The sequence below is a fragment of the Sebastes umbrosus genome, chromosome 21, assembly GCF_015220745.1.
Source record: "Sebastes umbrosus isolate fSebUmb1 chromosome 21, fSebUmb1.pri, whole genome shotgun sequence".
Classification (NCBI taxonomy): domain Eukaryota; kingdom Metazoa; phylum Chordata; class Actinopteri; order Perciformes; family Sebastidae; genus Sebastes; species Sebastes umbrosus.
In genome coordinates this window covers 6,865,397-6,892,916 of record NC_051289.1, presented here as the reverse complement: position 1 = coordinate 6,892,916, position 27,520 = coordinate 6,865,397, and the positions used below count along the sequence as shown (strand labels likewise).

General features: G+C 44.7%; 1 protein-coding gene across 2 annotated transcripts in view; it reads left to right on the top strand.

Annotated features, from left to right (window-relative positions):
* Positions 1 to 27,520, top strand: part of gli3 (GLI family zinc finger 3) — a 104,251-nt gene that overhangs the window by 9,415 nt on the left and 67,316 nt on the right. For both annotated transcript variants that reach the window (XM_037757251.1, XM_037757252.1), the window contains exon 2: positions 9,090 to 9,263. In XM_037757251.1, the coding sequence (XP_037613179.1) occupies positions 9,131 to 9,263 (133 nt within the window). In that variant the 5' untranslated portion in view covers positions 9,090 to 9,130. The remainder of the gene's footprint in view (positions 1 to 9,089; positions 9,264 to 27,520) is intronic.

The following is a 27,520-nucleotide window of genomic DNA, read 5'->3' as shown; positions in this document are numbered from 1 at the left end:
TCAACGTTGATTTATTTGGCACGTAACTTCTGTATTTAAGTTACGCCACTTCCGAAGTTATTTTAACCCAAACCACGATCTTTTCCTAAACCTAACTACGTACTTTTGTTCCCTAACCCTAACCAAGTCAATCTTTTCCTAAACCTAACCAAGTTGCTTCCTGTGAAATTGTTGTTGTTCGTCTTTCGGCTGCTCCCATTAGGGGTCGCCACAGCGAATCATTGAGCCGCACATTGATTTGGCATAAGTTTTACATCGGATGCCCTTCCTGATGCAACTTTCTGATGTTTTGGTGGTGGGATGCTATGCGAACACGGGGAGAACATGCAAACTCCACACAGAAAAGCCCTGCCCAGACTGGAAATCAATCCCCAAGTTGTTTCCTATGAAGATGAAAGTTAATTTTGAAAAGACTGTATGCATGTAACGAGCAGAAATTGACACGTGTTGCTGGACATTGGTAGACAACGCAAACGCAAGAAAAATGAGGAATAACTTTACGTAACGAACTTAATCAATAAATCATTTAGTGTATAAAATGTCAGAAACTAGTGCAAAGTGCTCATTAGAAGTTCCCAGAACCCAAAGATGCTGGAACCAGCAAATATTTTGCATTTTTCTTGATAAGCGACTAAATGATTCAACTTATCAACTAAGCGTTTCAGCACAAGATAAAATAAAAGCTCTAAATAAAGGGTCATTTGACCAAGTTGATGAAAATCATTGTTTTTCTAAGTGTGATTCATTGTTCTGTTGTTTTAAAGGCATACACTCTGTGTGAGTGTACTCCCTCCCCTTGTCCTCCTGTCCATCACTGACATGTTGAAATAAGGCCGGCGTGCTGATAGAGTGACCTTATTTTACGGCATTTTTCAACCCGTCTGATGAAAGACGAGGAGAATGCGAAGATACAACAGAATCATTTCGTTTCGTGCATCTGTGGAATGTGTGACCCGGTGTTACCCTTCTGGATCAGCTCCCATCCACACAGGAAGTCTAGCATTAAAGCGATGCCATTTCTCCCTTTTCTCTTCCTTTTCCCCCTCTTCTCCTCTCTCTCTCTCTCGCTGCATTCCTCTGACTGACTGCGGCACATTTCAGGACAGCTTCATCCAGCATTCCTTTACATGCCGATTTGTTTGCCCTCCCTTTTTATTTTTTTTTTCTTCCCCAAGTCTCCCTCCGTTTAGGTCCGGCTTTATCACGCGAGAGCCAAACACCAAGACAACTTCATCTCATCCAATTTTCACCCCTTTAATTCGCTTTAAATGGCATGGCCGCGAGGGCCAGAACGGGAATTAATAAGAGACAATAAAGCTCGCCGCTGGGGCATCGGGGCCGGTCTTTAAGTAAACATTATGACTTCTTGAGGGGGGATTCAGGGGCAGCACTTGATGAATCGTGGCGGAGCTTGGGAAGGGCTAATTTCTCACTTAGCCGTCCTGATGGGGCTGGCTAATAGGCCTGGTGTTGCCTGGCTGTTTGTCTGCTGGCTTTATTATTGTGCATTATCGCGCTGCCCCCTGGCTGTTGTTAGCGCTGGGCCCCGAAGAACGCCAGGGCCCGTCATTAATCACATAGCAGCACTGACTCACTCCGCTCCAACACTTATCCCAATGACACAAAGTAATGAGGAAGATGGAAAGGAGGAGGAAAAGAGTGAGAGTATAGGAAAGAAGGGGAAGTGAGCAGTTTCACGATGACTCCGTAACCTGTAGATTGCCCTCAGTTGCCTCAAATACTCTTTGTTTTAGTGTGAAGACCTTCTGTCAGAGCCATACCTGCTGCCACTACACTCACACAAGACCATCCATCTGCTTGATCCTCCTCTGAGTGCACGTGCGAGGAGGAGGAGGAAGAGGAGGAGGGAGTTGTGTGTGAGGTTTTCATCAGTACAGGAATTTCTCTTCCTCCACTCATCCCCTCCCTGGGGTCCCCCCTCTCTTATTTATGTTCTGCACATACAGTGATCGCACTTGCATACTGAGAGGCGTATAGCTAGAGCACCTGGTGCATCCAGCTCCTATACGCACAGCTAGCATCATGCAGCACTCTCAAACGCAGTCCCTCTTCCTCTTCCTCCCTGTGCCATGTTCACACACACATAGGAAGTACGCTCTCAAACAACGCAGCGTAACATGTACTCTTTCGCAGTGAAGGATGTTGTTGTCTCGCTCTGGTTGTGGCATCGTGCAGAGCGCTCTCTAAAGCCTTGTATGAAGACTGTTTTCACTGGAGATGAGAGGCCCGCTGACAGGATACAGACCTCACTTTCTTTTTGCTTTACAGTGGGTGCCATGTGCAGGGGCCACTCGAGTGCAAACCTTAGCTACAGAGCGAACTGATTTTATAATAAACTGAATTTCAACTGGCTATGCAGATACAAGCAAGTAGGGAAAGTAAAGTGCAAGGGAAAAAACTTTTGCATATAGAAAAATCTTCCCGAGGACCTTTATGGCGTTTTGCTGAAGTAATAGGTTGCATTGTTTGCTTCGGCGTCCACTTAAATGGCTGAACAAGCATCTTTTCCTTCTCAAGAATCAGGGAAAGTGTCTGATCAAACAAAAGGCCCTACGTTTTAGCAGCATGGGAAGAAAAGTGCAGAGGGGAAACCAATACCGCATAACTGGGCCACCAGTGCAACAAAGCTGCCTGCATTATCCATTGTCTCGCTCCTCACAGCCCAACTCGCCCTGACACAAGTGGCTCACGAACAAAGTCAAAAAATAAATAAACAATCTTAATAAGCAGAGGGCTGTGGGGAGAACACGCAGAAGATTTCCATTGTGGTGCGTGCTTTATTTGCCCCTTATCTGCTGGGTAGCGAGCGCAAAAGAAGCATCGTGTAAGCGTCGCGATTACATCGTTTGGGTTTGTTACCCAGGAATGTAAGATGCACTCGGCTCATTCTGCTGCGCGACGCGCCGGGTCCCTCACCAGCCCTCCGAAGCATCTCAAGTGGAGAGGTCTGAAGGACCAAGACGCACGCGAGGATAATCTTATTAGCTCCGCTGAAAGCTACTGTGTTGTTGCGCTGTTTGTCCTTGACAAAAAAATACAAACACTCCTCCTCATTTGCACAGGATCTCTCCTGTTCAAATATTGTGCAGCGTGTTTGTGATAGCAGCCTACATTGTTTGGAATGCCATTAAGATGCTGGACCTGAGGTGTAAAGATAAATCAAAGATAAGTTGGACTTTTAAAGGGATAGTTTGGGTGTTTTTAAGTGGGGTTGTACGTAGAACTTATCCATAGTCAGTGTATTACTTACAGTAGATGACGGTCGGCACAACCCCAGCTTGGAGAAACAGACAGGAACACCAGCACCGGAGCAAAGCAATGTGGCGCACTGCTGTGGACGGGGGCGACTTTAGCTATCTAAAAGAACCCACCTAAAAAATTGCATATCCGTTTAAGTGCACACAATATTTAGAATATTTTCCGACGCCGAGCTTAATTCAAAGTGAAACTTATCTATACTGTTTTTGTCATCTGAGCCTGCTGGCTTTGGAGAGAGCATAGATAAGACTCCCGTCAGAAAGGAGAAGGAAAGGGCTGTCTGAGAAGCAAGATAAAGCTGTGAAAAAATTCTAAATATATAGCGCACACTTACACGGATATTGATTTTTTTAGGTGAACCTTTCTTTTAGGTGCCTAAAATGTGTTTTTCTGCCGTCCCCATCCACTGCACTGTATTGCTTTGCACCGGTGTCGGTACTCCTGTCTGTTTCTCCAAGCTGGGGGCGTGCCGACCATCATCTACTGTAGGTGATACACTGACTATGGATAAGTACCTCATACAACCCCACTTCAAAACTTCACAAACTATCACTTTAATGCAGAAGAAGCACAAAATATGCTTTTTTCCAAGCAGTATTCACAAGATGATTTACTGATTTAAAACATGAACTATAAATCTTGATAAATGTTCAACTTTTTTGAAAAATTGGGACTCATTTTTGGATGATATAGAAACATGTAAATGATTGACAGTCTGAATAGCTCAGCCATGTCACAGTATACAAAAGGGGTGAGAAGGCCCAGCACTAAACCAGTTTGCATGTGCATATCAGGGATTTGATATGAGAGTGTGTGTGTGTGGCGGGGTGTGACTAATTCCTGCTAAATGGCCCTTACTTGAGGGGCTGGTCCCCATCAGCTGTAGGCCAGACTTAGTGCCATCTGGGCACAATGTTAAGTTTCACTGGTGAATGGGAGCCACGACCACCAAATCCCCAATCCCCCCCCCCACCCCTTTCCCCTTTGCCTTCCAGGGCCATAAGTGCGGTGTCGAACACAGCATGGAAACCTAAGTATGTGGTTTCCTCTGAGAGCCGTTGAGTTTGGGAACAGTCGGGATTTTGAACTCATGACAGGTCCTCTAACCGCCGACGAGCACTTCCACTGTCTCCTTGAGGGGCCTCATCCCCTCGCTGACCTTATCCAATGCAAACACACGCAGCCTGAGCCAGCGCATTCTGTTTTATTGCTAGATTCAGCTAATCTCGCTGAAGGGCTCCTCCTCCTCCCTCTCTCTGCCCCTCAGTGTTTTAGTTGTTCCAGCTGTGCAGGAGCCCTTAATGTTGTTGGCATAGCTGCGAAAACGTGCAAAAACACATATCGTACACACAGGAAAACATGTGCAGGCATGCAGTGAGGTGCACACACATGCATGACACACACACACACACACACACACACACACTCATGCTCCTCCCTTCCTCCATTCATTTTCTCCCCCTCTTATCCCACTTTTTGCTCACAATCTCCCTCAATCGTCTCCATCTCCCATCTCTCCCCTCCCCTCTAACTCGCTGTGCCGCGGTGCGTTTGTGCCGCGTTGATAAGCCTAAGATAGCAGATCTCGGTGGTCGCTGATGTAATGATGATGAATGCTGCGGCGCTGCCAGTCTCCCCCCTCAGGGGGCCCTCGACACTGAACAGTCGCCCTAATGAAATGAACACAAATACAGTACCGCGTCTGTGAGGGGGGGTTGCCAAATCTAAGAAGACACTTCAAGAGTTTGTATAAAAATGTCCCTCAGTTTGAGGGTGTGTGTATGTGTGTTTGTCGTGCATTTGCAAATGTGCTCCTAATAGCAGACTGCAGTGGTTCACCTTAAGCAGTTTCATAGCATTAAGCTTGTAAAGATGGAGCCTTTAAATAACAAAAGGCAGTGATTTTTGATAGCAGCCGTTTAAGCTTCCAGGAAGAAAAAAAAACTGCATTTTTTTTTCTATCAAAGGCAAAAGTTTATTTTAGTGTTTCACTTTGATGTGTACAATTTGCCGATGACTTTCAACTCGGTGCCTTTGTCACCGAGGCGTATAATTTATGTTAAATTGATTTGCTTAATGTGCTTATAAAATAAGAATGTTTTTTTTTTCTTTTTTTCTGAGGGAACAGTCTGAATTGTGGTATTTTAAACCTGTTTAATCGCCTCCCTTTCTGTGTGGAAGGATTACAGTCGAGCACAAATAAAGATACACCCTCTTTCTCTCTTCTCTAATTGGGTGTAGGACAGACATTTCATGGGAAAGACATTAATATGAAATTAACATTTATTTTGAGTAACAGCAGCAACTGATGCCTAGTTGTAATTCCTTCTTTTGTGCCAGGCCGCTGATGCAGGGTCTGTAAGGTAGCGCCCATACAGATGCTTATTTCTCTGCTGTCTCATGTAAATGTATTTAAATATTTTGCATCTGGCTTGTGAGTCGTGTTATTTCAGTGCTAAATGACATGATATTCAAACTAGGATCTCTGTGCTCAGATTTGTCAGGGATAAAACTTTTAGCATTCTTTCCACAGTGTCTTGATGTAAACACAAATGGAAGGAAGTGTCTTTGTGTTGCCGAGTTTCTGAGTGTTTTCGGATACTTTGCTGGACGGGGTGAAAATGAGCAACACGCCAGGGGAAAGCAGAGACGGGAACATCTGCAGGGATTGGGTGTGGGCGTCCAGGTCAGAGGGATTATGGGTGAAAAGGTCCTGCTTTTAATTGCTGCTTTGGAACTGTGGCCTGCCTGGTGGAAACACAAAAGGCCGGTCAGACACGCTTCAGTGGCTTGGACTTGTGAATATTTTGCCCGACCGGTGGAATGCCTCGCTTTCTCCTCCTCGCCTCCCCTACAAACCCCAAATCCTGACCCTCATATTCGCTGCACTTTCAGCTCTTTTTTTAGCTCTCTGACTCACCTAGGGCCGACATAAAGACACACACACATACATGTATGCTTAGTCACTGTTGTCAGGCCATCAAATAGGCACGGTTGCTATAAGCAACATAGATTTGGGTCCATAGGGGCCTACTACACCCAATATTAGTTGAAGTTTTGTTGCTTAAACCTAAAGAAGCTTTTGTAGCCTAAACCTAAAAAAGTTGTAGTTTTGTTGCCTGAACCTAAAGAAGTTGTAGTTCCTAAACCTAAAGAAGTTGTAGCTCCTAAACCTAAAGCAGTTGTAGCTCCTAAACCTAAAGAAGTTGTAGTTTTGTTGCCTAAACATAAAGAAGTTGTAGTTTTGTTGCCTAAACATAAAGAAGTTGTAGTTCCTAAACCTAAAGAAGTTGTAATTTATTGCCTAAACCTAAAGAAGTTGTAGTTTTGTTGCCTAAACAAAAAGAAGCTGTAATTTGTTCCTAAACCTAAAGAAGCTGTATTTGTGTTACCTAAACCTAAATAAGCTGTAATTTGTTGCCTAAACCTAAAGAAGTTGTAGTTTTGTTGCCTAATCTTAAATAAACTGTATTTCGTTGCCTAATCCTAAATAAGCTGTATTTTGTTACCTAAACCTAAAGAAGCTGTAGTTTTATTGCCTAATCCTAAATAAGCTGAATTTTGTTACCTAAACCTAAAGAAGCTGTAGTTTTGTTGCCTAAACAAAAAGAAGCTGTAATTTGTTCCTAAACCTAAAGAAGCTGTATTTGTGTTACCTAAACCTAAATAAGCTGTAATTTGTTGCCTAAACCTAAAGAAGTTGTAGTTTTGTTGCCTAATCTTAAATAAACTGTATTTTGTTGCCTAATCCTAAATAAGCTGTATTTTGTTACCTAAACCTAAAGAAGCTGTAGTTTTATTGCCTAATCCTAAATAAGCTGTATTTTGTTACCTAAACCTAAAGAAGCTGTAGTTTTATTGCCTAAACCTAATGAAGTTGTATTTTTGTCACCTAAACCTAAATAAGTTGTAGTTTTGTTGCCTAAACCTAAAGAAGTTGTAGTTTCTAAACCTAAAGAAGCTTTTTTTGTTTGTGTTCAAAACGTAATTTTTCAGTTTTACAACATGTTGCTTTTAAGTTTTACTTTCACTTTTACAACGTAGTAGGCGTAGTAGGCCCCTACTGACCCACATCTATGGTGCTTGTAGCGACAGATAACACCTATTTAATGGCCTGATAACAGTCTAATCGGGTGCCTCACTCCACACGCAAAGCATGCTGGGAACTATTCAGTAACAGCTGTAATGTACGTTCTCTCCCTGTTCCTTTTCACTGCTTTTGCTCAAGTTCAGTCACTAGAATGATGTAATGAAAGTTTCAAAGAGGGAGACTAAAAAGTTTTCTTTGATCGCGCTCTTGTTTCCATGAAAGTGAATGATTGGCACCTATGATCAGTCGTCATAGCAGGAACGTACATGTGCAGACGTACAGTACATGCGCCGCACAACATCCCCGACGATTAACTGTGAATAAATGAAAGCGTTCACTCTATCAAACACATGCAGAGATGATATCTGTGCAAAGTAGGACAAAAAATGTCTTTGGTTGGGGGATGACGGCTACACATGTACTCATGTGGGAGTGATTAGAGGACGAGCTCTTGTTTAATTCTGTTTTGATTGGTAAGGGAGTAATTGCATTGTGTTTCTTTTTTCCCTTTGCTTTTTTTTTTTTTTTGGTAAGCCAGCAATTGCTTACAGATGTTGTTGTCGGGTCAGAATGGATGACAGACTCTGGTTTTTCAGGGGGTTGGGAAAAAAAACAAACAAAGCGCATAGTGTTTGTCTGAAGTTTACCCCTCACCACTTCCCCCTCGCCTTCCCTCCTTGGGGAGTTGGTAAAAATCAGCCCCCCCCGCTCCCCTTTCTCTTGTAGTTTCAGCAGCTCTCCTCTGTTTGCATTATACTGCTGCCCTTTGTATCCATGCATGTTTATAGGGTGGAGGACAATTAAACAGTACAGTTGGGTAATTAGCCGGTCTTTATTGGAAAGAAAATGTTAGTCAGACTAAATATTTCCACTAATTATCCATGAATTATGGAGGCTAAGTAAAGGCTTTGTATCGGACCAAATGAAGCCGTCCTGTACTTTGTGTAAATGAGTGGTTGTGGTGTATCACATAATCAGAGACCTCCGTGACCTAGATAGAGTAGAGTTTGTAGACAGCCTCTGAGGTGCTGAACTGAGCAGCATGTCTGCTAGACTGTTGGCTGAACCCCTTCTAAACCCACAGACAGTATTAACTTGAACCACCTTTATTCTTTGAAAGAAAAATTGCCCGGCACCATGATATTCCCAAAAGGGCCTTCAAACAATCCTTGTTTTTTCAGGACTGTGAATGTTTCTCTCTCTGTGGTATCCCCTTAGGGTTTCTCCTTTCTCTCTGGAAACACTGCTAGAGCAGGATTATCAGTATATCCACAAGCTGCCTTTACTTCTATTCGGAGATATAAAACCTAGTCAGGATGTCCTGCCTTGCTATGTTTATGGAGTTTTTTTGACAAGAAGTCAGAAGTTTAGTGTGGCAGTTGAAAATAAGGTAAGCTAAATTTTGTTTTTTGGGGATATTTAAGCACAGTTAACGGAAGAGGAGATCAGAGCCCAGCAGCAGGTTTGAGTTAAAATAAATCAGGGTGAGCTGGTGGATTGACCCGTGGTCTGCTCTGGGCATCATGAAAAGGGAGGATTGGATCTGAAGTTTTCTCTCACAGGGTTCTCAGTGTTGAAGTCTTGAGGCGCTCCATTGTTAAAATGTTTAACTTCACTCAAGCAAGAACTGCTTAACTTGATGCACAAATCAAATGATTTAAGACACTTGAAAATCATGTCTTTCATTCATCCGTTCCTACTTCTTCTTCTTCTCCACCAGTCATCCCGTCTCCATGAGGTGTTGAGGAATGAGCAATCGCCATGGAAACCCAGTCCCAGGCCAGTTCAGCAGCTGAGAAGAAGAAGAGGGTGGAGACCATTGTGGCGACCAAGGGCTCATCAGCGCGCAATGACATCAGCGAGAAGGCGGTGGCCTCCAGCACCACCTCAAACGGTAACGCGTCACCTCTAACTGCACACTCAGCCGCTATGTGGTTCATGTAAATATAATTTTGGTCTGTTGGAATACGCCCAGTTTAGGGAGAGACCGGTCCGTCAGTCAGCTTACTGTACCAGTGGAGTAATGGGAAACCCAAACGCATGAGTGACCAAGAGATTAGACACAGATGAAAATCACTACACAGCTGATATTCAGGTGTTTTTTCACATGAAACTGTTTAAAAAGTAAACCAGATAAATGGTACTACATTTTCAGAATATTAAAGTCCAGCAATAACTTCATAATTATAAAAAAATGTCTTTAAAAGTTTGGATTTTGCTGGTGACCTGCTGATCTTGCATAGCTGTACCTCCACCTCAAGATCATCGAAGTATGGAGAAATTCAACTTTCTCTGTGCAGGCTCAGTTCGTTCACATCTGTTTATCAAACTTCATCCCTAACTTGTCAGTGTATCCTCATATAACGCTTTGTATCATATCTTACAAACATTATTCCTCATTTGTTTCTGTGGTTAAGGAAAAGATTGACTTGGTTAGGTTTAGGCAACAAAACTACTTAGTTGGGCATCAAAACTACTTAGTCAGGTTAAGGAAAAGATCGTCTTGGTTAGGTGTAGGAAACAAAACTTCTTAGTTCGGCAGCAAAACTACTTAGTCAGGTTAAGGAAAAGATCGTCTTGGTTAGGTGTAGGAAACAAAACTACTTAGTTAGGCAACAAAACTACTTAGTTAGGCGTCAAAACTACTTAGTCAGGTTTAGGAAAAGATCGACTTGGTTAGGTTTAAGGAACACAACTTCTTAGTTAGCCGACAAAACTACTTAGTTAGGTTCAGGAAACAAAACTACTTAGTCAGGTTTAGGGAACAAAATGTCTTAGTTAGGCAACAAAACTACTTAGTTATGTTTAGGAAAATATTGACTCGGTTAGGTTCAGGGAACAAAACTACTTAGTTAGGTTTAGGAAAAGATTATGGTTTGGGTTCAAATGACTCAGGAAGTGACGTAACTTAAATGCGGAAGTTACGCGACAAATCAACGTTGACTTCTGGTTTCAAACGAGACACAAACGCTGGTCGCCTTGGCAAAAGTGTGGTATATTTTGACCCACCCTTCAACCCTGACCTCCTCCCCATGCGGCGCTTGTTGCTCTTTAAACTTCCTGGTTCAAGATTACGTGAGTTACATACGAATTGATTGCGTGGGATATATACGAATTACAGTGCATTACTTTTCGTAGGTATGGCTATGAACAGTGTATGAGAACTGCCTGGACTTGTAGATAAACATACCATTGAATCACATGTTTCTTCCATTTCTATCCTAAATTTTGGCTTAAGTCGCCAAGGCTTGCAGCATCTCGCTGTTAGGCATTTTCTGATGTTTTCCAGACCCCTGTGAGCTAGAGACGGAGGTGTGGCTACCATATGTAGCGTCGTAGTTTAGCATCGGGGCCACTGACCTACAGGGGACCGAAGAATGTTATTTTTGCGTATGTTCTCATGCTTTAAGATGAAACTGACCACCTCCCCAAAAACATGATTTAAAGATGTAGACACGCACAGATCCTTGCTCACATTACTGATGTTTACTTTCCCCCTATTCTGGTGGTGAGTCGCACACAACCCCTCACTGGTAGCAAAACCTTTGGCATGTTTACATAGCAATGTCTTCAACACATGCTATTAAAAGCCGTGCCGAGCTTACAGTTCATCAAGCCTGTCGTCATTCGGCCTTTCATTCTTAATTCAGACGCTGGAATGAGGAATATTAGATGGCGATTTTTTGTGTGTGTTTGGCTGGAAATCCTTGGAGCATCAAGCTAAAGTCATAACAAAACCAGAGTTGAGATCACTGTGGACCGAGCTGCAGCTGTGCTCATTAGCAGTGAGAGCATTTGGAGCTTTTTTGGGTAGTTTTACTGTCAACCCCCCCGCTCCTCTACTCTGCTGATGTCAAATGTGATCATCCCAAGTGTGAAGAGGAAACAAACAATCCAGGGAGGGGTAAATAAGTTGGTGTGACTTGCTCCCCATATGGGAGTTATCACAGGAAGTGAGTAAGGTAATTCATCCTTAAGCATCTTTGGGAACACTCTTACTCATTCCCAGATGGCCAGCATGGTTTTATTAATTAAAGGGGCAGCGAGGGAAAAAAAAAAAAAGTTTGTTGTGGAAAAAGCATGGATGTAATTTGGCTTTGTGATTGTGGATTTTTCTTCGTAATGTGCTGGTAATTACAGCATAAGGTTTGTCTCCTACACAGACTCAGCCGGCTCACGAGAGACACGACAGCGTTAAAGTGGCAGTAGGCAGAACGTTTTTGGCATCTTTGGGCAAATATTGCATAATAACCTTTCAGCATATTGTAATTCAAGTGTTCTGAGAGAAAACTAGACTTCTGCACCTCCTCATGGCTCTGTTTTCAGGCTTTAGAAAATCTAGCCCGTGACGGAAGACTCTGACCAATCACAGGTCATTTCAGAGAGAGAGTTCCTATTGGCTGTGCTCCGGCTGGTGGGCGGTGCTTGGTATTTCCTCAAGAGATCTCAACGTGGCTGCCGGGTCACAAACTTTCTCATTTTACAGCTAAACAGTACACTACAAGATGTTTCTGAAAACATTTGAGGCGAGAAATAGACATTACAGTAACAGAATATTGATTCATATTTGATCAGCACTGCCTAGTTTGACCGTTTGATCGGATTTTGCGAGTGATTGACAGCTGCTCAGAGACGACAGGCTCCAGATCAGCTCTGATTGGTTGTTTTCCTTCAGTCTGTGAAATCTTGCAGATGCCATTAGGAACACCGGAGGACACAGAGGCACATGATTATTTTCAGATTACCTGTCTCATGCACTACTGTCAGGATAGGATGTTTTATAAAAATAACTTTTTTTAATCATATTTGCTCCAATCTCGCCTACTGCCGCTTTAAGCAAACTCCCTTAAATACAGTAGTCTCATAATTCACTTGATGAAGGGCGGGATGATACCGATCTGCACAGAAAGGTCCCTTTTAGATCCCAATCTCTGTCTTGGAATCAGAAGATAGCTTACACATTCTTTGTGTTGTTATAATTACGGCACATTCCCAAGTCGCCCCCAGAACTCATAACCTCTTATCAGGTGTAACCCTACACTCGCCTCAACTTTAACCCCCGTAGCCCCTGCCCCACCGCCTCCATGCAAACAAAAGGTAATTGTGAGCAGCTGTGGAACCCCAGTGACTGGTTCTTCTTAGGAAGGCCTCGGCGAAATATTTCCCCCCGTCAAGCAGAGCAGCCCCTGATCTCAGCGATGCAGCGGAAACCCCGTGGTGCGCCCGGCGACGGCGTGCTACGATAAGTTGTGAGAAGTGGAAAATAAGTAGGGGCAGGTTGAGTGGACATGGCGGATGTTTAGCTACCAAGAAGTACAGCATTTTTCTGTGATTGCAAATCAGATCTTGTCGCTGTTCTGATTAACAAACTGCACTTTTGTCTGGATTTAGCTTAATTCTCCTCCTCCGCTCGGCCTTCCCCTCTTGTCCCCTAAGTTTTGTCCAAGTTGAGCAGGCCCAGAGAGTAATTATTGAGTCCTGGTAGAGCGTTCCCACATGGTTGGCTAAATGGTGGCTTCATCCTGTGTGCCATTCATCTCCGTGCCCCCTCCTCTCGCACTGACAGCTCAAAAGAGCCGACTGTGCCACAACAATGCTGTGATTGGTGCTCTTTAGGAGGGGTTCGGGGCGAGGGAAGGGAGGGTGCTCTCCCCTCCCACCCTCATCATTCGGCAGGCAGGTGGACCACAAAGTCCCCTGATTCTTTTGTTGGGTCCTGAGCTAAAAAAAAAAAAAAAAAGATGTCCATGCTCCTTGGCTGAATAAATCCTGTCGTCATGGGATAATTTGCTAATAAAAAAAAGAGAAAAAACACAGGGTGGGGGCTGAAGGATTGGTTATTTGCAGAGAAAAAGAAAAGTTTCTGGTTGGTTTATGATACAGTATGAGTAAAACAACTGGACACAGTTCAGAAAATCATCAGGGAATGCCGTTTTAACATAACACCGCCTCTGTGATGCAGGCTATAAAGTGGGGACCTTTTTAATGGTCATGCTTAAAAGGGCACGAGCAAAGGTCTCAGAGGCAAACAAGTTAAGCCTTAAAGGGCAACAAATGTTAGTGTAGGTTACCAGAGAAATCCCTAAGCAAATGGAGAGCGTAGCTAAAGTGTTTAAAGAAGAAAAAGACTGCTTTGAAAAAAAAAAAAAACCCTCTTCTGATGGGAAGAGGAGGAAGAGAGAGCGAGGAGAGAGTAGAGGGCCACCTTCTTTTTAGGCAGCCATTTAAATGATCAACAGTAAATAGAGGGGAATGTCATCTGACAGAAATAAAGTTCCCGTTAACAGCGGGGATGGAAAGTAATTTACAGATACGCTGTCCCCGCCATCTTTGTGCCTCCCAGATAAGGTTTCATTTCAGAAACGGATAGGAGACATTTTCACTTACGGGCCCCCATTCTGGGACACCTGTGATAACAGCTTGTGGACCCCTAATTGAAAATGGGTTTCAAAATGGATTTTCACTTTTCTTCCTCCCCCCCTCCTTCTCCATTCCCTCCCTCCTCCCTCATGACTAACCCCCCGCTCCCTCCTCCACCCCCGTCAACACCCAGCTCCATCCCTATTTTTCCGTGGCGTTCCCTTGTCGTTGGCAGAGGGAGGCGATATTGGAAGGACAGGGAGGAAGAAAGGGAGGGAGGGAGGCTGGGGGGAAATGGAGCATCGGGAGCGGATCATCCCTCAGCCCGTGTCACAGCTATGACAGCCGCGTGATCCGTCTTATTAATGAAATCATTGATCACTTGATGGGACTCATAATCAACTGTTTCTCCACTGTGTCCTGCCTCATCTCCTCCTCCGCCTCCTCCTCCTCCTCCCTCCTCATGTTGCCACCTCTGCTTTACACTTTTTATCCCCCCTTAAAGATCCGATCTTTTTTTTGTGCAACTGAAAATGATTAATAAATACATAAAATTAACAAGAACACCCAGACACTGCCTGACAATAAATGCTGACAAGTGATTCAGAATTGAAAATGACAAGAATTGCATGAAATATATTCCTTTAACTGGCCTTTTTCTTTTTAGATGAGACAAGTTGGTAGCTATTTTAAGAAATCGCTGCTGCTTAAAGGTGATCCCTGTCATCTGTATTTGTGCTGTATGTATTTCATGGGGACCAGAGGAGGAAGCAGGGGCCCCTCTGTGTTACCCTACTCTGGGCTCTGCCTGTGGGGGCTAATGAGAGAGGACTGATGGAGGGATAAGGGACCTCATGGGAGCGCTGGCTGGCCCACGGGTCAAACAGCACAATGGAGGAGGCGTTATAGAGCCTGACACACAACCCCACACAGGAAAACTGGCTTTTAGTGTCAAAAGACCTCTGTATGGTACATAAATAATACATAAAATACATAAAATCTTTATATATAAACAGAAGAAAATACATATTTATCCACAATATGGCTGTTTTCATGAGGTTTTAGATATATATATAAGTATTAAATATAAAATCTACCTGTAGATTTGGGTTTGTAAAGTCACTCTGGCCCCATGTGCACCCACTGTGGATGTGCTTCCTTCACTGGTGAGCCATAGCCATTTCATGGACCTCTGCACTGAAGGCAATTTCCTGCAGCAGCAGGGGGACAGGCTTTGGCAGAGCCACCTCACGGGGGCCTGAGGCACAGGATTAGCTTAGCCTCGCCGCTACTCAGGGCGGAGGGGAACCTCAGCTGCCCAGCCCGGTCCAGCCCAGCCTGGCCTCTCTCTTGTCTGGCACACTTCCGAAGGCCCACATCTGCCTGCTGGAGCTCCTCTGCTCCTTCACTGCTGGAAGATGCATATAAGCCACCGCCTCAAGACTTTTGCACGCGGTGGAGACTCAGCCAGAATTCAGCTGTAGTGGAATTGCATCTTTGTTTTTTTTGGTCATCCTACTTGTTTGCCCTGGTGGATGTAGCTAGACATATGGATTTAAACCTCAAAATTAGCACTTCAATTTGGGTCATGTTTTTGTAGTTTTGGTCTATCGGTTATGATAACATCGGGCTCACCAAAGCATGTGCTGAGATCTGGGAGCATATTGCTACAATGAAGTCAGACAGGGCAAGAAAGAGACATGTTGTAAATAAGACAGATTATTTAAACCACTTTATGTGGAGGGATAAAACCAACACATTCTCATCCTAACTCGCCACATACTTTGTCAGACTCCTTGGCGCCACTTTTCGGTCGCAGTAAACACATGCTTAATGTTGTGAAATAAACAAAAACACTTGTTAAGGATTAGGCAACAAAAACACTTAATTAGGTTTAGGAATAAACAACATGGTTGGGCTTAAAATTAATACATTTTTACAGTGAAAATAGGACTTCACATTGTGAACACGGGACACGAACGATCGGCTGATTGAAACATGAAAGTGAAACGTAACGCACGGGACGCCGACAACGGTCTCCTGGATGAAAGCCTTGTGTTTGTTGGACCCATCCAACATCCCTTGTGTCTCTTTTTCTCTAATATGTCAGCACAGCACTTTCCCTGTGCATTTACTATTGATGTGGATGGGTTTACATTGCAGTTAATGGAAAGCTCAGTGCGGCGGAATCGAACGCAGATGGCCGTGGCAAAGCCTCGGTATTTGACGCCCTGGGAATGAAAACAGGCTGATAAAACCCAAAGTGAGCAAGCCTGAAATATCAGTCCATTGTTGCACAGGAAAACTGGACAGATGCACAACAATGGTAAGAACAGCAGGTCAAAGTTGAACAAGGAATGCAGTCTGTAAACTGTGATGGATGTTTGCAGCGTACAGTTCGGGTGATAAATGTATTGCTCGCCTTGGTTTTTATGTTCCAACTAAGTTTGGCAACCTGGGAGTTTATTAAAAACCTTATGATTGTGTTCCTTGCTTGGACTTCCTTGTAGCGATGTTGCCGCATTTCCAAATCCTGGCAATTAACTTCAAGATTATTACAGATAGAGATGATAGCCAAAGCTACAAAAATTAGACACAAGTTATAATTTCCCTTTAATGTGACTCAGAATTCATTCATGCAATCTCAATTTGATATCTCAGTCTTAGATTTCTAATTCTAACACGTTGTGATAGTTCACGCTGACTGTCACAATGGCTCCTCGGGAGAACCTGAGATCATTTTCACTGACACGCTGAGAGCCAGAATGGCCTCGGAGTCAGAGGTCACCCGGGTCAGAGACGAGTCTCTGAGCTGACGACCCGCCTCACGAAGACAAATCAGCCTGCTCCGTGTGTGAGAGGATCGGGGGGTTCATCGACCGGCGCTGCGGCCGTGCCGGATCTCACTCCTCTCAGAGAGGGCGACGACCAAGGGCCCCGTAAACTCATAAACACATAAAGTGGGGAAACAGCAGTTGATTATTCTACTACTCTGTCCATTTGTCGGGAGGCATCAGTGGCCTCCCTCCTGCCAGGAGGAACAAAGCGGGGGGTGTCCTGACCCTGCCAGGAGGATTTATTGTGGTGTGTTCTTTTACGCGTCCTCTCTGTTTTGTCCGCTCGCTCACGCCTCCTTACCACAGTCGGATTCTTGTTGAAAGGGATGAAGCAGCAACTAGTGGCCATGCCACCAGGGTTGGAGTTCATATCAAAGACTAGTGAGCTGATCTTTTGCTGCACTCATGAAGATACTGTAATCAACTAAACACGTTTTGTAAAGATGCATGTTAAGGTATTCAGATTTTTTTTAGTTGCTTGTTTGACATGTAACGACATGAAAAACAATCTAGTTTTAGAATAATGGGATCTCTGCGTGCTAAACAAATAATGCCTCATTAGATTGCATATACATGTTTTATGTGTGCATTACACGAAACAAGATACAGCAGTTTATGAAACATGTTTTAATATTTATGCCTTTTATGTTCCCCCTCATCAAGTACATTTTTCTTTCCAACATGTTGGCAGCTGTTATTTAAAATGATGAATCAATATGTCATTGAGGTAAATAAAAACAGTGTGCATGTATAGTTTTAAAGAGAAAGCATGTGAAGTTAGTTTGCTCTACCGAGATCACATGACAATGTCCCTCTTTAGGTTTAGTTGATGTCCATTTAATCCAAATTTTCTGCACTGTCTGGAAGCAGCCTGTATGTTTCAGGCCCCTCTGCTCAAAACTCACTGGATTGAATCAAGACATGCTTTCAGGTTTGAGAGAGCAAAAAGGCCCTCTACCCCCTAATCTCTCTCCCCTGACCTCCACACCCTCTGGGCCTTGACTCTCACCCTTCTCCCTGCTCCCCCTCCCCTTTCCCCGCCCCGGCTCTCTCCCTCGCAGTGCGAAAGAGGAGCCAGGATCAAAGGCCATAAACCATGGCAGTGATTTCTGGTGATTGATTAGAAGCAGAGGTTGAGAAGCAGCTCCATTCTTCCCACCCTCCGGTGCTGCGTACGCGTTCTCCCAGGGCTCTCGTAAATAGCTCAGGCTTTAAGTGTGAAAAGAGTTGCCACGATTGGCAGACAGAGCCCGGGAACACATCCGTGCCGGGGCGGCCGGGCCAAGTTTTTCTGCCTCTTCCTCCTGGATGGCAGGGGGGTGTCAGTTGATAAGAACCATTTGTTGTCTTGCTTGGATCTGGGGAGGGACAGCGTAATCCCCTCGCCCTGGTCTGCTCGCAGAGCTGGAGGAAAAGAGCAGAGGAGAGGAGGAGGAATTGATTTTCAGAGAGAGGGCATGCGGAGAATTGAACTCAGATGTGCAGCAGAGACGGGGTCTGAAAGAAACATACTACTTGCGGGGAAACAAATGTCTGTAGCTTACAGCAGAGGGGCCGCGCAATTTGAACTTGAGCATGTCCTTCTAATGTTAATCAATTGCATAGCTGTCTCTCACCACTCTCTCCTCCTCCTGTCCCGAGCCCAGCTCCGCCTGCAGGCCTCTTGACAAGCAAGTGGTCCTGTAAAGGTATTTTAATAGGCCATGTCCACTCAGGGGCACTGAGATTAATACTTGAACCTGATCTCCCACATGCATGCTTTTGCACAAATACACCTCTCTGTCGTTACACCGCCTGATCTCACCTGGAGCTGTGAATCTAATGATGTTCGGAGTGTGGGCCTCGCAGCGACAGCTCCAGTCCCGGGGAGATGTGTCTCATGTCAGACTTTGCGCCAGACAGACTCCAATAAGGAAAGGGTGGGGGTGTGGTGGTGGTGGTGGTGGTGGGGTGGGTGTTCTTCAGCACAGCTGGAGCGAAGCCAAAACTAAAAGTGCAATTCTCCGAAGGTTTTGTTTTTCCTCTGTGGTATTTACAAAGTGATTGAGCGCATTTTTGAGTGTCATGGAGTATCTCATTACGCTCTTAAAAGCTTTTTATCCATCGACATGCTTTAAGATATGTACACATGCGGCGCATACTGGTCATGCATGCACGCAGACACATAATCTCTCATTTTCTCTCACTTTCCTCGACGGCACCAACACACACACACACTTGGTGCAGCTGGAGGATGGGCCGTCGTTATTAACTGTTTGGCGACCTCATGACTTCATCTTCGGTGCTGTCAGAGGCGGCCCACATTATGTCTCCGCGCGGCTCAATGGGCTCTTTGTTCTGGCTTGGCTCTGGAGCAGCTCAGCATGGGGCTGCGTGAGTCCAACAGTCCCACTGCGGCGGCTCTGGAGAGGGGGGGGGGGATGGATGGATGGAAGGGAGGGAGGGAGGGAGGGAGTGTGCGGGAAAGGGATGAGGGGAGATTGAGGAGATTTGGGAAAGACATGGGAACTGGGAGAATGAAGGATGATATCAGGAAACCAGGAGTGAGTAACAAGAGGTTAGCGGGAAGAAAGTGTGAATTAGATGCAGAAGGTGGGATGTAGAGAGATGGATGGAGAGGGAAGGGAACATGCTACAGGTGAATCCAGCTTTTTACTATGATGATTTTAAACACTGCTCTGCTTCCAGCCCACTGATTCATTCCAAGGCGAACACCAGATTACGAAGGCAATGTGTCATCTGAGCTGCACTCGGTCATCCTCGTGTGGAATGTGGGATTAATGGCAAAGTAATGCAGAGATTAGAGAAGGCAGGCGAGAGGAGAGCGGGAGAGGAGGATTGGACCTGCGGGAGTGACAGGAGAGGTCATACATGAAGAGAGCTCATTACAGAGAGGGGACGGCAGCAGACGTAGGTAGTAAGGGAAGAAGTGTTGAAGCAGGAGATACGAGGAGGAAAACTAAGGTTATTATGTGATTTAGGATGCTACATGATATGTGGGCAGACAGGAACGTGTCCCGTGTATGGGCTGCTACTGGAGCAACTTTCACTTTAGTAGACTAAATAAAACTTCTAATGTCATGGTGCCATTATCGTTATTAAATGTTCATAGATGAAGACATATTTCCCCCAATTGTAAATTTGCATAAAAAGCTTTCCTTTAACGCTATCCCCAAATGTTCCTCAACATATAAACTTGATTCTCTCTGATAAATGGTCGTTTGATCCATTAGAAATATTCCAACATTGTTTCTTAGAAGTCTGTTTGGTACGACGAATGGATCTGAAAGTGGTAAGATTTGTTGGCTGTGTTAACATGGCTCTACAAGGTGTAACCTCCAGCTTCATCCCCACATTAGTGGTGCAGGAAAAAGAAGTTTAAGCTCACGAAAAGGCGTATAAACACACCAATAATGCGCAAGGCGTTTAGCGTGCAATAAATACGCCGTTCTTGATTCTCGCGTGTCATTTGTACGTCACATATCCTGTACTGATTTCAATGTAAACACATCTGCGTATAAATGCTATGGTAAGAGTTAGTGACGTAGTATTAAAGACTTATGGTGGGCAGGTGGATGGATCCAACAAACACAGGACTTTTAACAGGAGACCCATGTTCGAGGCTGTTGTTGATCGGTGTTTTGTTTTGGAAGTTACGTTAGTGACGCATGTGACGATTGTCATGTGTTTTTTATTGATGTTTGTCACGTTATTTTCCGTACGTGTTTTACTCAGTTTCCGTACTTATTTCAAGCCCAACCATGACGTTTGTCCTGACCCTAACTAAGTGGTCTTCTTGCCTAAACCTAACTGTGGACGTCTGCATGGCGTACAAATGACACGTGAAAAGCGGCGTACAAATGACATGCAAAAAGGCTAAAACGCGTACTCGTGACATGTGGAATGTCTGTGTAATGTTGTGGTATTTATACGCCTTTCCGTGAGACCAGGTTTGGATGCTTCATGCCCCAATTAGGGCTGCAACTAAAGATTATTTTCATTGTCGATTAATCTGTCAATTGTTCTCTTGAATGTCAAAAAATTGGTGGCAAATGTCGATTAGTGTTTCCCAAAGCCCAAGGTGACATACCGAATTCGCATTTATTTTTTGCAGCATTTCAAAATTTCGCTTAAAATTCGCTTGACATTTGAATGGAAACACGGTTAGTGTCCACTCATTGAGCATGTAGGGACTCAATGATCTAACTTGCGACTCCAGCCACGAGTCCATCATATCGTCTAAACCTGTAACTTTCACCCTGTGTTGTGCTCTCCAGAGCCACTTATGTAATCATATAGAAAGCCTGCTGCCTTCTCCTCTCCCCTACTCACCTCCAGCCCCTTCCCAGCAGACAGCGGTTAAGTCTGTTTGGCCAACATAGCAGATCCTCTAATCTGCAGAGCTTTCGCTGCCTGCTGCAGACGCTGTAATGAAGGGGTACAGGTCTCACCTGTATTTTCAGGGGGAGAGGGGTGAATTACACCCTGTTTATTGAGCTCCGGGCACTCCCATTCATATCACACGCTGGGGGCGGGTGAGGGTCAGGTCTGGGAGTTTGTCAGCCGTAATGATGATAGGATGTTGGAAGGCACACGCTGATTGAAAGGTTCATAAAGAGTTCTTTGTGAGGTGATTTGGCACCTTTTAGGTCTCGATGAAAAAAAACCTGTGGAAAATGAACTAATGTTATTTTTGATAATTAACGTGTCAAGGCAAAAAGTTGATTCAATTAGCGTTTTTTATATTATTTTAACACTATGTGACTTAATGCGTGTGCAGAGGAACAGCCGCTCATTGTGGGAGCAGAGTGAAGGAGTCAGTTGAGTTGTGTTATTTTTATGGCGTTTGGCTTGTAGTTTGGAATTCTGATTGTCATGCTCTCTGGTAAAAAGACCTTATGTCCAAATGTGACGGGTTAGAAACTGTAAGCATTACCAGCTGCAGCATCAAAGGGCCGGGCATGCTGTTCATTTAACCCAGATCCGTCACACTCATGTGTAGCCCCTGATTCAACCTGTAATGTAGACATTCAGCAGAAGGCATTAGACTGAGACTAATGCAGAGTTATGGATGCAAATTTACTCCCAGCACCTCTCTACCTGTGATACGTCAAAGGTTACTTACTGTAGTTGAATGTATTTGGCTGGGGCGCTGCTATTGCTGGAAATTATTAGGTTTACAATGAATGTAATATAACCTACAATTCTGTGCCAATCCACACTAAGCTGGCTAAATTTGAACCTTTTTCTCCAGGTTTTGTTCCACTCCGTGACACCTGTAAATTAGGAAAATAGTGTCTGAAAGGCATGAAAATGGCATTTCATTGTGAATAGGGAAAACGATTAAGTGAGCGTGGTCAGGGAGTGTGTCGTAGTAAAGTTAAGAAGCCAATCCAACAAACCAAAGTCGTTCTTTGCCAACTGAAATAGGTTGAAGAAGACTTTTAGCCATTTTCCTCTTAAGGCCAGGGGTGTCCAACAAGTAGCGACCAGTAGCTCGCTACCCGTTTCTGTGTGGCTCGCTAGAAGTTAAAAACAAATATGTACAGAAATTTAATAACCATTGCCAATTGCCAATCAGCTGTCACTTAAATGAGTTACGCTGCTTTCAAGTTTGATTTCATCAGTGACTCTGTAACATTAGGCGATGTTAGCAGGCCAGCGCATATCAGATTTGACGAGTCAAGTCAAGTTGATTTTATTTATTTTTTATTATAGCCCAAAATCACAGATTAGCAATTTACAATCTGCACAGGATACAATAACCTCTGTCCTTTACAGTCGACCCTCTCATCGGATGAGGAAAAACTCAAAACTCTAACAGGGAAAAAAATGGAAGAAACCTCAGGAAGAGAGATGTGCAATAGATGTCATGTGTACAGAGTAAAAACATAATGTAAATACAACACAGACAAGTCATATGACAAAAAATGGCACATATAATTTGAACATTAATGACAATGACCACAGAAAATAGCCAGGCCAATAAGAGGCAAATAATATATTATTTTCATGAGTTTTTTTTCACAAATGCGAATGACAAATATGTGTGTCTCATTTGCGGTGCAAGCGGGTCAGTCGATAAAAGATGTAGCGTTGAGCGCCACTTCACCAAAGTCCACAGCAACTTTTCATAGGACTTTCCGGTTGGTAGCAGCAAAGAAGGTAAAGGAGCTGAAAACAACGCCCTAAAGACAACAGTCTCTCTTTACCGAACTGATGAAGAAGGCCAATGCAGCAACAGAGACTTTGTTTAGAGGCGCACACCCTAACGAAACACAAAAAGCCCTTCGCCTGTGGCTGAATTGTAATAGAGGCGATGACTGAAACGTTATTAAAGAGCCATAAATTACGTCTGCTCTTGGCAATGTACAACTTGGTGCTATGTGTAGCTCTCGGACACTTTCATTTTGTCAAATTAGCTCTCAGAAGAAAAAAAGGTTGGAGACCTCTGGTTCTGGCATTTTAGTGTGGACTGAGGCCGTTATTCTGGCTTTCACACTTAAACAGCATTTTCAAAGTTAGCCTGCTTAGTGTGGCCGTAGTCTAATAAGTGTTGTTCTTTTAGTGAGCTGCATAGCAGGTGCGAGAATAGATGAGCAGCAACAGAATTAGACAGACAGATCTGAACATCCACAGGCCTAATCACCACAGAAGAGAGAGAGAGAGAGAGAGAGAGAGAGAGTCCACTCTGGACTTAGACGTTCACCAGTCATTGATAAAGTGCTTAGCAGCAGGAAAATTAATGAATCCGGCCCGACTGGGAGAGGGGGTTTTGGGGTTGAAGGGGAGGGAGAGGAAGAGGAGGAGGAGGAGGTGGAGGGCTGGTGTGCGGGGGGGTAATCCTGTTCCAGCTAAATGGCTGATCCCTCTCATTCCTTAGATATCAAATGTCAAGAGTTAAATTAGCCTGCTAGCCTCAGATAGGAGTTAACATGCTTTTAAACGGGGCGGGGCGCTGTGATTCCTGCCCCTTCTGGGACGGCGGGCAGGTGCCTTTGAAGTGTCTAATTATCCAGCTCCTAGTAAGAGCAGGCTAACGATCCTAATGCCTCAACGCCGTGCACAGTTATGCACTCAAACACCACAATGTGGGAATTTTTTTACACACATTGTTTACATAAGAGAACAACATGGACATGAAGTTTGAGCTATTGAAAGTGAACTTTGTGACTCTACACGGTAAGGTGGGAGACATCCACAGTGGCGTTCTGGATCGTATTTGATGTGCTTGAAATTACTGTATTATTTTTTCTATTTTATCCAAACTGTTGGCTCTGTGTTTCTTTGCTTTGGCTGGATATCCATTTCTCTTGGCGAGCCGCTCCTAATCTGAGTGCCACAGACTTGGTCCGGATCACTCTGGTGTCAGAAGTGGGATTCCAATGCTGAGGCCCAGTGGAAAGCTGGCCCGCTCTGGTCTGGTGGGCATTGGGCCCAGATTCACCCTAAAAAGACCCACTATCCCAAAACGGACATAGTTCTGCCCTCGGCTGCCCTCGCGCACAATCATTTTATATTGTTGCAGAGGACAGTAATAACTAACAGGTTATGGCTGATCATAGCTGGCTGAAGCTAATACAGTCTATAAGCCAATCAGAGCGCTAAATGGCATTTTTTTGCTTTGAAGCCCTGATCAAATGCATCTCTTGGTGTTTGATTCCTCAAAGAATGCAGGCCAAGGTGCCCTTTGAGTGAAAAAACCTTAAAAGCCATAACTATCCACGGTCAAAAACGCATCAGTGTGCATTTTAGAGTCAGGGCTTTCAGCTCATTGCTCCCTCACAATGTGGCCCTGATGAAACGGTAGTGGGGTTTCGGGCTGCTCTATGGTGGGCCTGTGCCCCTAATGGGTGAATGAGGGGTAGCTAGGGGCAGGCGGAGGCTTGGCACGATACAACCCCGCTGTGAGGCTGATTTGAGGTGAGCGCGGGGAAGAAGGAAGGCGCCAAGCAGGCTTTGATTTGCCCCTCCCCAGCCCCGGGGCCTGGAGGCTGGGATGGCGAGATGCTGAGCGCTGGGTGCGTCCCAACAGACCCCTGGCGGCGGAGAGAACAGGCTGGTACCGCGGGGCTACGGAGCAGGGGGCTGGGGCGTGGGGCTGCTGAGAGCCAAATTGAGATGTGGGAGTCGTCGAAATTTGCCTAGATGAATATTGAAGAGGGCATTCGCCGGCGCTGTGTGGGAAATCAGCTGCTGACAATAGACTGCTAACCAGGAGAGGGAACATCCTGACCTGCCCATGCCTCTCTCTGCAATTCGTCCAAACATCAGTCACACGCCGATGGTTAAATAATGTACCACTACGGATTCACTCTGCAGAGACAGAATCAAACATGAGCGCAAAGTTAAAGGGAGTGAACTTTATGTGTGCTGAAGTTCTCCAGAGCTCTGTGGATTGCTAACTACCCTGCCCACAGATATCAGGCTAATGACCTGAATCTGCCTGCTGACATTTAGAAGATTTGTTTGTCAAGGAGTTTCTCGAATGTCACCCTTTTTTCGGCGAGCTCCATTAGGACTTGGTAACCTTCACGTAATGCAGGCCTGAACTCTGTATTGGGGAAGGCACCCAGCTCCTCGTGGCACCGAGCCCCAAGAAGTTGATCAGAAAAATACCTCACACAATCGCGGTAATCCCCCGTGCTCTTGTTGTGTTGGGTTTGAGTTTTCTCTCTCCCTCGTCTTTCAGCCCGCGCTAATCGTGAATGATTCCCTCTGTCTATAGCGCCAATGCCAGGGCCGGTGAATCAGGTACATAAGCCTAAGCCGCTTGGAGAGGTGCTCTTATTAAACTCTAGCCAGCTGCTGGAATTTTTCTTCCCCCTCTCATTGTTAATTGGGGAGTCTTGAGTCTTTCCCGGGAGTTGATTTGCAAGAGAAAGAAAAAAAAAAGGGAGCAAGAGATTATTGCACAGGAGGAGAGGAGCTTTGAAGAAGTGTTTTGTGATTTCACTGTATATCCTCCACTCCTCCTTGTTCGCTCTCCATGTGCTCCCCAGCCAAAAACCTGTTTGTGCCACTGACAACGGTGCTTTGAGAAGTTCGAAGGTGGAACACAGCATATGTCTGGCTTTGGCTCAGAGGTACAACAACACCTCCTCTGATGTTTGGGCTTTTAGGAAAGGCGGTAACAGGGGGAAGAGGGCTGCAATGGCCCTTTGTACACCCCTGAAACATGCATGTCCCAGCTTTAGAGACTGACTGAGTGCAGGCCGGAGGGCAACTCAGATGCTTGAGAGTCAAGGACAGCTTGGCATCCAGAGGAACAGCAATCCTTGTTTTTAACCTCTTCAAAAATACCTTCAAAAACAACAAGCCAAGGGTTTTGTTTCACTTTTCATTTCTTTGAATGGTCTGGGCACCCTTAACTTTAGCCCCCACCCCTTGTCCCGGAGCCCAACTCTTAGAGGAATTGGCCCCACTCCATATCTCATTATCTCTTTTAAGATTTCATTTTGTCATTGCGTCCACGCTCTCTTTTATGCCGCCATATTAAAGGCCATGCATAGGGGTTTTTCTCTGAAGGTATTCGCACCAGAGTTTTACAATAGAGACCCCAGACAAGGGGAAAAAAAGGAGAAACCTGGGCTTTAGGATTTAATGAGTGGCTTGCTGGGGGTGAAAGGAGGATAGAAAGCAAGTGAGGAAGAGCAAGAGAGAGTGCATTTGTAGAGAGGGAGAGGAGAAAGAGGAGTAAGGGAGGAAGAATGCAGGAATGGAGCACCAGGTACCATAATAGTGGCAGAGAAAGCTCCTGAAATACTAGAGCTGGGGCGTGTGCTCTGATCAGGACGGCAGTGAGCACAATTACCTTCTTTTCAAATCCTTCAGTGACACTGCGGGAGGAAGGAGGACTTTGAAACTTGAAAGGCAGGAGCCTGCTTTCAACCTCAAACGCGAGCAGGAAAGGGCTCTGAAATTTGTTCAGTGCTCCCCATCCACCATTAGCTTGTTTCTTCCTCTCGCCTCCAGGCATTTAAGCGCTTTTTGAAAAGATGTTAAGAAATTCAATCACCATAGAGAGAGAGCGGGATTTTTTTCTGTTTTTTTTTTTTTTTTTTTTTTGAGAGGCATGCTTTTCCTCTGGTCCACAGAGGACCGGCCTGCTGCTTTTGTATTGGGCTGAATAGACCTGCAAACTGGTGGAGGACTGGATGCGGCAACCATGGGAAAAGAGGAGAAAATAAAAGAGGAATGAAAGATGAGGGAGGGAAAAGGGGAAAGGGTCTGTTGGGCTGATGGTCAGAGTTAGAGAGGAGTTGCGTGGTTGAACTTTTCAAAGTTGCATGTGTTTGCCTGCGTCTGTCTTCATTAGCTCATTTTTTGACATCTTTCGACATGTTGTAAGGATACAAAAAGTTTCAAGGTAGAGAAGAGAAACCTTACCAGAGATTTCTGGTTCCTTTCCACCGGTCCGAGGAGTCAATTGACCCTTGCGCTGCTGAGTGTTTGTTTAACCATTTAAGGTGCTATGAACTGAAGTAATGAAGCCCCTTAAGGTGGTATATGGTAGAATGATGAACCCCCTCTGTGGTGACTGGAGGGGGATGGTGGGCCTGTGACACCGCTGTGATTGAACTATTAGTCGCTTGACCTCCCTCAGGGGAGCGAGACATATCTAAATAGCATTGGGGGTCACTGGAGAAGGAGAAGAAAGAAAGAACAAGAAGGAAAGGGAGTAAGAATAAGACTGCATAGTGTTTTCTAAAGTAAGCAGTCGAGTAGTTTTAAGTTTTTAAGTTTGGCAGAAGATGTTTTAGGCCAGTTTTAGTGCCTTGTGGCCTCCTAACTGCTACACTATCTAACACCCCAGTGATAAATCTATTTATAAAACATCAAATATCTGTATGAAAGTAAGAAAAAGAGCTCATAAATATGGACACCGTTTTTATTTTCCCAGACGTAATGCTAGATCTTCTGGATGTGGAAGCAGTGGAAGCTACACGCAGCT